The 12,523-nt window shown below is 31.7% G+C and overlaps 1 protein-coding gene across 1 annotated transcript in view; it reads right to left on the bottom strand.

Moving 5' to 3' along the window:
• Window positions 1-3,923: 3,923 nt before the first annotated feature.
• The window catches only part of LOC127860772 (uncharacterized), a 30,316-nt gene continuing 21,716 nt past the window's right edge, over window positions 3,924-12,523 (bottom strand). Inside the window, exons 5-6 of the mRNA XM_052399048.1 lie at window positions 11,518-11,687; window positions 3,924-4,004 (exon numbers count right to left, since the gene is read on the bottom strand). Of these exons, the coding sequence (XP_052255008.1) occupies window positions 3,924-4,004; window positions 11,518-11,687 (251 nt within the window). The remainder of the gene's footprint in view (window positions 4,005-11,517; window positions 11,688-12,523) is intronic.

Raw genomic sequence — 12,523 nt, 5'->3', positions numbered from 1 at the left:
AAAAATACATTAAACGTATTTATTAAATGAATCCAGCTGTTGGAGGTCCATATTAACATCAACGCGTACATTTGTAATTATAAATGTATGCAAATGTGTACAGAAAACCTTATCAATACGAAATTCTGTAGTGAATACCATTTAATTATCAAAGTGTTCAAGGCACTGAAGTTGTTTGCTATTGCATATCTTAGACGCAACTCAGTTTTCAAAAGTAGGTTATAGTTTGTTTATCGCAAGTTTGAAATAAACACAACCCATTCCAATTTGTAAAGGGTGTGTCTTAGCGCACAGGTCGAGATGTGTGCACTGTTTATCATCCTATTTATTTTATAGAGATAGCTCAGACGAAATAACAACAGCATATTCTTTTTAGGACGCTCTGAAAGCACAGAAAATATGATGAACATTCAAGATCAGAAAACAAAACCTACCGAAATAGTATCGTGTCGTTAGAATCATTATCTAACCAAAAATGTTTGCCTTCGTCAGCAAGTCTGAGCGCCTGAAAAGGCTACCCTAATTTGCCAGTTTGCCTTATTTGCTTTTTTTGAATTTAATTTTATATCGAAAAGCTATGTGCTAAAATGTAGCATTTAATACGCAATTAGATATGTACAGACCCGCGTCATGATAGAATGGGTCTTATGTCATATGCGCCCATCGTAGCTATAATCCACCCAGCCTATCCAGCTGCAGTCTTGTCAGGAGAACATAATAAGACCATACAATCTTGAGTGATTTTAATAGCGGACATCATCGCCTCTGAACGGACTAGCAAATGCGCATGTTGGGCTTAATTTACGCTAGCTGGAACGCCATAGGACCCATGTTCGCATGACGCGGCTATAAAAGTGAGATTTGAATGTGTCAAAATAATACTGCGTGTAAATCAAATATAAATGGAAAATGCGATATATTTCGATGGTGAAGAATGAAACCTGCCTGTTATCGAATATTTACACATATTATATTGATGGTGAGAAATAAACTCATGCGGTGAATAGGCAAATTGTGAAATACAAACAAAATAGTTAAATTTTGTTTTCAATTTAATCATTAAGAAATGTAAATAATCAAACTTAGTTTATTTCAAGGCAGCATTTAAGCCGAATATATTTTTAAAAGATATTTCTTGTTATAGTTTGTAGTTTTGTATATTCGATTTTAGCGATTTTAAAGCATTTGTGCCTATATTATGCCTGTAATTATTGGTTAAATCATGTTCAACGTTTTATAAAATGATAAGTGCGAATAAAACAAACGTTACCTTATACTTGTACGTTGTTATCACCGGTGCAATTGAGAATACAGGATAAATCGCCGCTGCCTATTGAGAACAAAAGAACGTTTCCCGGACATATCAGATTTAACCCCGCTGTACTAGCAGCAACAATCAACGAGCTTACGCAACAGACGCGCGATAGTGAATTGAAATCCCCATATCCCTTGTTGATCAGCAGTGCTTTTATTTACCTTATCAATTAATAGCCTCATATTTCGAATGAACTGTGCTGCGCAGAATAGCACGTGATTAAGACGCAGCATATAGTGGACTATTTTACTCATGCATTAGCATTCCCTTCCGCGACACGTATACTTCAAAATGATAAATGTTGTTTTCTTTATACGATCCGTTCCATACTATTCCATTTAACACGATATTCACATTACGTGTCAATTTGTAAATGAATATAGTGGAAGAACTGAAACCTCTGACATAAATGGCGAACACTTTGTTTCGGCGCGGATGCGGCAGTTATCACGTTTGGGATTCATTATCAAATTGGCTTGCAAAACGTGGTATGAACCTTATTAGCTCGCAAGCAAACAACTAAACATTAAATATATTATGTACTTCTCTTTAAATATGACTATGTGTATCACTTTTAAGTCATTTAAATTAGGTGATTGTTTTTCTGTTTTCTTTTTTTGTAGTTTGTGTTCAAATGATGTAATATACCATTGTAAATAAAAATACATATTTATCTTGTCCCCTTCTAAATTGTTATGATTTTTTCTTTTCAATCGTTGTTGCGCTCTCTCTTAGTTTGTTTTCAATTTGAAAATACAAACTATTATACACACACGCACGAACGCAGGCACATACCCCACGCACTAGCACACACAGGACACACACACGCATGCACATACACAAACACACGCACATGACTTCACTTAATTGATGACTGTATTCATTCAACGATATACACATATATAAGTCTTAGAAGACTTCGGTTTCTGTCCTGTACATTGTCCGCCAAACGACGTTGTCACAGTATGTAATTGACATCACTATATGTTATCATGTCTTTATACTCACATCCCTCTAGTGACAAAGAAAAACGTAAAATTTAGTTTTATAACACCTATTATTTTGTTTCGCTTAGACGTTGTTTATTCGCGTATTTTTCATGCAATTAGAATCTAACACGTTCATCCTAAATCTCATCAACTGTATTTATCCTACTGATGAAGGCAATGACAGATATATTTTAAGTATTTAAGAAGTTAAAATAAACAAAGGAAACATGTGCTTATATTATATTAAATAATTATAAGCAGATGTATATATATATATATATATATATATATATATATATAATATATATATATATATATATATATATACTATATATATATATATATATATATATATATATTCCTTGTTTTAATTTTCCTGAATAATTGAGATGTATAAGCATATCTATGTATTACATCGTGATGATAACATACCCAACTGCCTGTCCGGTTTATTTGTATATCATTATGACCTTTAAGCATAGGATAAGAAATGCTTGTTTATCTATGAATGGGCACAAGAAGAGCACACTAATATATTTGTATTAATTGTGGTAATCAACACAAATTGGCCATTCTTCCACACGTCGCTAAAGTAATAGCATTACTTTCAATAATAAAGGATTATTCAAAGTCTCATGTAATTATATTCTTCAACAAACATTCGATAAATTAATTGCTTGTTATGCAGTTATGCTGTCAGTCAATTGTCAAGTAGACGGCCGTTAAAATACGAACAAAATAGGCATAACATTATTTTACTATAGATTTACAAAAATGTTACAGCGCAGATCTTTGTCATTTAATGGACTATCAAACCCATCTGCTATATTATAATCGGGAATGTCATCTACAATAAGTTTGTTCGTGCTTTTAAACCGCCTTTAATTAATATATAAAAAAGTTCAACATGTAAAATGTGCCTTAAATTATGTCTTCTTTTAACAGAAGTATTTATTGGAGATATATGAGGGCAAACATAAGCAATATACAACAGATACTACAACACACTACTACTATTACTACAACTACTACTACTATTACTATAACAACTAGTACTATTACTACTACTACTACTACTACTACTACTTAATACTACTACTACTACTACCACTACTACTACTACTACTACTACTACTACTACTACTACCAATTATTATACTACTACTACTACTACTACTACTACTACTACTGACTACTACTACTACTACTACTACTACTACTACTACTACTACTACTACTACTACACTACAACTACTACTACTACTACTACTACTACTACTGCTGCTGCTGCTGCTACTACTACTACTACTACTACTACTACTACTACTACTACTACGACGACGACGACGACGACGACGACGACGACTACTACTACTACTACTACTACTACTACTACTACTACTACTACTACTACTACTACTACTACTACTACTACTACTACTACTACTACTACCACGATTCTTCAAATACTACTACCACCACTAAACATGATAATATTACTGTTACTTTTACTTCATAAACTTAGTATTCAAACACTTTTAATATTTCTTCCCCTATAATGACTTCTATTAGTAGTTCTTCTAATACAGCTACTATTACTAGTTGTATAGCACTTCGTATTACCTTTCACCTCTATTATCGACGGTAAACAGCTCACCATCTGAGTCAATGCCGAACACTCCTCTGGTCAGTTCCCAAGGCTGTAATAAAAGCAACCATATAAATACCCACAAACTTATGCTGGCATCCGTTTATTATTAAACACAATAAAAAACATACAGTTAACTAATTAACTTACTAGACCCATGGACGTAAGGATGAGTTTTGAATTATAGCTTGTATTTCCAGCTATTTAGTTCTTCTGCTTATTTGTCATCGTAAACGTGTTGTTCGATGTTGAAGCTAATGTTATGTTAAGATGGATATTGTATATTCCTTATTTATTCACATCTTTCTATAATAAAAGGTTTCGTAAATGTACGTCCAATTTAGCTTAATTTGCCTAAACATTGTAACATTATTGAATTTTGCATCGAACGTGCAAAATTTAAAATAAAATATCAATGTACACGTGTGTTAATGATATTCGTCATTTCCTACCCCAAGTTTTTCTCATACATTATGTGTTATGTTAATTCAATGCACCAATGTAAATCATGATTGATGAGAGACTTGGTCGTGTAATGTTTTTTAACAATTTCCAGAAGTATCTTTATTACATGCATACAATGTGTGGTAAATATATTGGGCAATATTTTCTAGTTATCATATATTTGTTTGTTTCGTATAAATCTTGCAAACGTAACCATGTGTAACTAATGCTCACTGAATGTCTATGTACAGTTACCATGTGTTTAAAATGTGTATAACATTGGCTGGTAAACGAACGGGAACGGTACGAATTCGAATTAGTTGTGGTTATTCATATAAACTATAATATTGTTAACATTGTGCATGGTTCATTACAAACGCCAAAGAATGGAAAATCATTACATACAAAGTAAAAACTGCACGTGTGTGTTTCTACATTATTGTTATTCAACAGAGAAAAAACGTAGCCATGTGTAACTTGTGTTCCCTGAATGTCTATGTACAGTTACCATGTGCTTTAAATGTGTATCACATCGGCTGGTAAACGAACGGGAACGGTACGAATTCGAATTAGTAATATAATATTGTTAACATTGTGTATGGTACATTACAACCGCCAAATAATGGAAAATCATTACATACAAAGTCAAAACAGCACATGTGTGTTTCTACATTATTGTTATTCAACAGAGAAAAAAAAATATGTAATACATATTATATACATTTTATAATGTTAATTATAACACTTGGTGCCTAAAATACCATGGTTATGTCATAGGGTAAAAACTATAATGTCATTATCCTATATAGATATATAAAGTAAAACACCTTTTGCATTAGTTACATTTCAGTATTTATCTATGTATTCAGTATTAATTAGGTTTAAGATTTTAGTTCAACTTAATTTGCTTCTAGTGTAAGGAGTAAGATAGCATTCCAATGTAGTAATTAGAATAGTAGTTTGTTAACTATTGTTTTGCAAGAGTACTAATATCTATTCACCGCACTACTTCGCTACTTTCCCGCACTTTGTCAGATACACAATGACAACGGACACGTTGATCGCCATCTTTAAATAAGTAATAATGATTAATTTGTAGTAAACAAACATGCCGTGTGCATTGTAGTATTTGCATATACAAGCGAACTATGCACAATGGTTTCTTCCTGAGATGCATTACGATGATCAGTTGTTATACTAGATGATGCTACTCTCTCGACTATTATGCACATAGACGAATTTGATTGACATTTGCATATTCATCTTTTCATTTTAAATTTAAATAACATGCTATGATGATTTAATATACGATAGTCATATTGTCGCGTCAATCAAACGGTGTATAACCTCAATATTATTCCATGATGGTGAACCTAGTTGAATCAGTTTACGTTTAATGTTTTTATATTGTGTCATGTGTTTAATTTGTAATTACGCGCTTGTCTTCAATAAAGGACTACTGCAGTTTCTAAAGTTTCATTGTTTGCTTTATTTAAAATATTATATTCATCGTTGAGAAAAACAGTCAAGTAAAAGTTAACACGCGAATCTATAATTAAGGAATGACACGTATTGTACTACTAGTCTATCCTTGCGAAACATGTAAGTACAGTTGTTTTCAAGATTATGTCTGATTGACACTAATAACATTTTGTATTTGTGCCAAACATATCAAAGTTATATAGACATCATCAAAGCTGGTAGTTTAAAATAAATAACGCATTCCAACTGTACCATTTGTCATGCTTAAACAGTCTTATGAAAAAAAAACACAAATGAATACCTGTAAGGAATACAAATTACTAGTAGTATCGTTCATATGATAAAGTTGTGTCGTGCTGTGAAATGTCTTCCATCAAAGGTAAATGTATTCAAAACTGGTAATTGTCTCGTGCAAGGTAATAGAACCGTACTATAAATGGCAAACAAATTGTTGCATAATAGAAGACATTTCAAACGAGCAACACTTATCAATTTTTGAACGCTTAAGATTAACTTCATGTTCTTTGGGACATAGCTACATGCTTGTAGATTTCATTCAATGCTTGAAACAAGATAAATTGTCTTAATCACATTAACGCAATGGCATGTACGGAGAAATACAAAAATCTTCGTATAAACATAATTCACATTATATGTAGCTGGGAACACGATTTTGACTATTCCGGCGCTGACGTCGTTTCCGAGAAAAACCGATTTTAAGTTGTGACTACCGTTTTGCGTACTTTGTCAACCAATTTTTTAGCCACTACCAATATTATTATTTTCAAGTAGAACCTACAGCAAGGTTGTTGAGTGTGGGGAATAAAATTTACTGTTTTTATTTTGATTTTAATGGTTTGAATTAACATCGGCTTAAATAACAATGAATACTGTAGGGCAGATTTTGCAATTGTTAGAAGCTTAATTTTCGGATAAAATTCCTGCGTTTTGTCAAGGTTGGTTTCTCGTTGTTTTTCAGTGTGTATGTTTTTCAACCAATATAAAAGCGTGTCTATGTGGATGGAATTCAATGTAAAATAAATGTACTGAACCAATCACGGTGTCTGAATGAGTCGTGTTGGCAGTGAACATGAAGATTTAAGAAGATATATTTGTGTCTGTTTACCCGAAACTGGGCGAAATTTGTCAAAATGTAACAAACATATAATTTGATATTTTGTTGTTGAACTTTCCTGTTATGACATTCATTACATTTTTCGTTGAGAATGTTTTGTGCATGCATTCTTCTTTCCATTCGATTTTCACTGTATGTAATTTAAGATGATTATTTAACAGTTGATTAGTTGACAGCAGACACACTGTGAATTGAATAGGGCTGTATAATACAATTTATTTAGAAAATTTCTAAGCAATCCCTCAATGCCATGTAATCAATAACATTGTCATTCATTGTTTCTATTCTTGTCAGAATTTCAAGTGTGATGATGTCCAAATTAATGGTTGTGCTCATGATGAAATAGAAACATGTTAATTGTTTTTTAAGCTGCATCATATCGGTCATTTGTTTCAGCAAAAAATACAGATCAATACCGAGCAGTACGAACAACAAAGCAAGTGCTCATTATTATCAGGTATCATATGACTAACACCCTGCTTTTTTTACCTTATATGTATTAAGCATCCTGCAATTAAAACAAATATCCTATGCAAAGTTATGAGGATGCTTTGTTTCAAACACAGCATTATGTATTTAAAGAAAATATATTATGTTACAGGATGGATAACATTATACGCTCTTGATGAAGCATTAATGCCAAGGAAGGGATTAGCATTTATCCTGCCACATGCCTTTAAATCAGCCTGATAACCAGGTATCCTAATATCCCAAAAGATATAAGGCTAGATGACAACATGATCTCGAATATCCGTCAGTTGCTCTCCGCGCATGCGCATGCCTGTACTATTTTCTTTTAATAAAATATACTTTATTTCAATTGTAAAAAATACAAAATAAATGTAAAGTACTGTTTGTTATAACATTATTGTTTTAACAGCATAATTTAGTCTTTGTGTATTGAATTAATAACGATTGACTCGATTTCTGTGTTGTTTAACAAGATGAAAGCTAGACTAAGCGTTTTGCATTACGTGACGTCACAATGTTTTTGTTCGAGTGTTTTTTTCCCATATTAAATATTTAAACACAAAATAATCGAAAACTAGATATTTAAGAAACATTTCAACGAATGTTGTAAATGTGACAGGATAAATAGAATAGTAGGTTGGTGACGTGGATGAAGAATGATTATCTGGCTCGTCGGAGGATCTTATCGGGTGAGCCGAACTTCCTCCGACTTGCCAGATAACCATTATCCATCCACGTCACCAACCTATTATTCTATATGTAACCAGCTTATTTAATCCTTGTTTTCAATACTATGGTGACGACAATTAATAATAAAATTAATAATTGCATACGTACTTGTATTTATTACATAATTAATAATATACATGTATTAAATGCATGTATGATCAATTAATTAAAGAGCATGATTCTTTATATTTATGTTTTAATTTAGAACATTTACTATGTTCTGTTCTCTGTGCATATCTGGAAGGTTCAGAGTGAATGCTAAACCAAAACAAGACTATTTTAATTGAAAACATAAATTGATTAATAATTGTTTGTGTTATTTTCACACATATCAAGTTTGAAAAGAAAAATATCAATTGAGAAAAAAGAGTGCATATCATATTGGTTGTAATTTCAATAAATTGTGGACAAGTAGGTGTTCGCCACTGTGTGATGTATTTTGTACGTGTTTGTACAAGGTTGCTAATAAGGAATCAGTCATTTATATATTTTTTTATTATTGCAAATCTTCAAATATGAATTTTGCAAGATATGGTTCAATCTCAGCTTATCAGGTTTACATCTTCCTACAGTTTGGAATTGTGTGGATGATAATATGGACAATATATTGTGTTCATAGAGTGTTGGCATTGACATTTTTTAACAGATAATTTTTATTCCAGACTTAACAGGTCATTTTTCATCAAGGAATAACACACAAACATGTTGATTGATATGCATGAATGTGTATTACATAACATCAACTATGCGTATTTTGTGTTGTTTTGTAATCACTCTGTAATCCATAAGAAATCAAAGTAAGCATATTACTATATTTTTTATCATAATGGAATATAATGTAGATTGTATTCATTTTAATTTAAGTCTGCACACTTAGTCAGATACATTAAATCTATTTGATGATTATGATAATTAACTCCCTCATAGTGATGTTCACTATAAAATAGTAATACGATCATAATAAATACACTGTATTGCAGGCCTGGTATGTGTTCTAAAAATTTAAAAATACTGGTGTAGTATAGTTCATAGTTTAGTTCACAGTGGCATCAATATATATGATGTAAATGTTCATGTTTTGTGAATATTGTTTAATTACCGGTAAACAAACATTTGGTTGTGTTAAGTATCTATGGTGACGTGGCGTTTTAAATGTGCAGTGCTTATTGCTTTAATTCTGTTTTAGTTGAAAAGCATGTTTTAAACCCCTTCCTATGCGATAAGTGAATTGTGTAATCTATATACACTTACTGCATGCTAAGTTGGATAATATTTTGACTATAAATACATTGTTGATAGAAAATATCATGTATATGCTATTGACAAAATACTGTTTCCATAGCAACTATTAACTTAATTGAAGTTGTCTCATTAATTTGATCTATCGATAAACAAAAAACAGATATATATAATTATGGCAGTAGAGATGCACAACACACACTTATCATGAGCAGTTAATCTTTCTTGTGTCAAGTTGGAAGCTATCCAAAATGTTCAATTTCTGAATACACGCCTATTTCCAGAAAATGTGCATACATTTTTAATATAATGAATATGTTGACCATGTTCCATATCTGTCCAGAACTTATTTTGTTAATTTTGCTGTTATGTGTGTCTTTAAATCTTTGAAATAGTAATTCATATGAACAAACAACCTTTTTTGTTTGCATGACAACCATGAGTATTTAATTCATTATAATACTGTAATAAATTTTGTACTTCGTACTCAATTATGTTCAACACAATGCGCGAAAAATGGCGTTAGTATCAACACACACTGATCAATATAACATGTAACGTTTGTGATATGATACACAAAAATGGCATAACTTCGTTATTTTCTGGAATTTTGATGCTCACATTTCGGATTTTGATTATTAAGATGTAGCACTTTCATAATGTATGCTTAACCAGAATGGTCAAAATCGCGTTCTCAGCCACATATGCATACGGCATTCACACGCAAAATGGATTTGTTTGTATTTATTAATTTACGATATATGCAGACTTGCCATTGATTGATAGAAAGATGCACACATACTAATAAATATGAACATGATGTAATAATGCTTACACACTTGTTCTCATGCACCGTTCATGGGCTGATGGACATTCCCTTCCCTTCACAGTACAATATTCATAATTAAATACGTTTTCAAATGTTCAATTTATTGTAGAAAAATAATATGCTTACTTGTACTAAATTATAAAAGGTCGTCCCAATGAAAATCGTGATCGAGGAGAAAACACATATGTTTGCAAGTATATTTATATCATGTATTTAGGATTATTACTGCAATCGGATTTTTTTTTAAATAGTTACAGCAAACGGATTGGTGTCAATGTATATAATACATCGGTTTGCGTATATGTTCATATAAGCAAATGGTGCCAATGTTCAATATATAAAGATAACGCCTCGAATGTAGGTCAAGCTAAGAACTCACAATGTTTTTGTTAAAATGTACAATGTAGGAGTGTTATAAAACAGCAATCTTACAAAAACTGAAGGATTATATATTTGAAAGCAAAACTAAATTATCCACGACACTTTAAGGAACATACGAGTGTTCGTGATCTTATACAAGTTGTCGTTTTTTTCTCAATAATAATAAATTCACAATTATTGCCGTATAATGTATGTATGTTAAGTCTTCATTTCTGAAAATGCCATTTATTACACCCCACAACTGTCGTTCGTGTTTACTGTAATAAAATAGCCTTTCTGTTAGGTAATAAGACTTATCATTATTTTTGCACTATTGCATAATTCTGGAATAAGTTGAGACATTATGAAAATTAAATATGTATTTATGTGCGTAGCGAGTCTATGGAGTCTACGCTACATTAATTAAGGTAAATAGTGCAGTAAATACACATACATAGACACCTTACAGTATTCATGTATCGTTCATAATAGTATTCACTTTATCCATTTGCAATACATTAAACCGTTTGATATTTATACTGAAAGCAATTGTACTATATGCTATTTATGTTTCTACGGATGCAATCAATAATAACGATGTTTAATAAAGATATGAAGAGTGCTGTATTCATGTCGTCCATGCATTTCCGAAAGTGTATCTGCTATAATTGCCCGCCGAGTTTGTAATATCGCTAGATGTCCGACTTCTTTTATTCGGATTTTTATGGTTACATTCGCCAAATGTGGCTAAACCTTTTTGTCTTTGTGTCACTTTTATTTGCTATAACAAATTATTTTCTGCACTTAAGTTAAACTTGAGTGGGTTTAGGTTTGAAAATGTAAGCCAACTTAATATGCGTAACTACATAATAATACCTTTATTGTGTCCTTATTCCGTCCAAGGCGGTCCAAACAGACTATTCCAATAGTTGGACATTTATTTGTATCGTGTTCTTCATAGTGTGCACGGTTGTTGAACTCATGTACAGCGTCTCCGACAAGTCGGGTAACTCCATCGTTGGTTCCGCCAGTCACTATACATGTTCCTATTAATATAAATGTTAAACATGTAAGGTATGGTATGTGTAACCCACATTAAAACCAGTCTCTCACTAGGTTGGGATTTTAAAAGTATTATTTCAATACTTTTATGATTATCAGCCTTTTGTTTCTTGGATGCAATTGATTTAAGGACATTCGCCACATAGATAATACCTCACTTCTAAGTGCTTTATGTTTATTGAAAGCCAATAATACAGCCAATATACTTCCGTAAACGCCCAAACTCAGCATGCGAGTGTGCTTCAACAACTTTTAATGTATGTTTGCGACGTAAAAGGCGGAACCGTTTTAATTGTATCGTGTCAAATTGCCATCAGTCAATGGCAATATGCACGACGCAGGTACCAAAAGAACATTTCATAAATATATTGTTTTGTTATGATAGGTTCTTTTTATTGATAACCAATTTCCTTCGGGTCAGTAAACGTTTTTTCGTACAGTTCGATCACCTAAGCGATGTGTTTTTTAAACGAAATATAACTGATTGAAAGCCACCATTGTATTGTGTTATTTAAACGATTACTCACGAAACAAATTATTAGACGAATACACATGGGAAAATCTAAAATTATTTAAATGAGAAAGTGGGTAATATGAACTTTAATCCAAATTTTCAATTAAGTTCAAAACAAAAAACAGGCATCTAAGATTACACTTATACCGAAACATTTATTGCAGCTGTTTGAAGAAAATAAATTGAATGTGTATTTTTTTAAATAGATCCTCAAATAGTACTCGGTTTGTACCAATATTATTTTAGTTGACATGGTTTTGACTAGGAAAAGAAACAACTTCTGTAAATATTATTTTAAATTTTGAA

The sequence above is a fragment of the Dreissena polymorpha genome, chromosome 15, assembly GCF_020536995.1.
Source record: "Dreissena polymorpha isolate Duluth1 chromosome 15, UMN_Dpol_1.0, whole genome shotgun sequence".
NCBI classification, from domain to species: domain Eukaryota; kingdom Metazoa; phylum Mollusca; class Bivalvia; order Myida; family Dreissenidae; genus Dreissena; species Dreissena polymorpha.
Note: the sequence above shows the minus strand (reverse complement) of the source record. Positions and strands in the feature narration are given on the sequence as shown.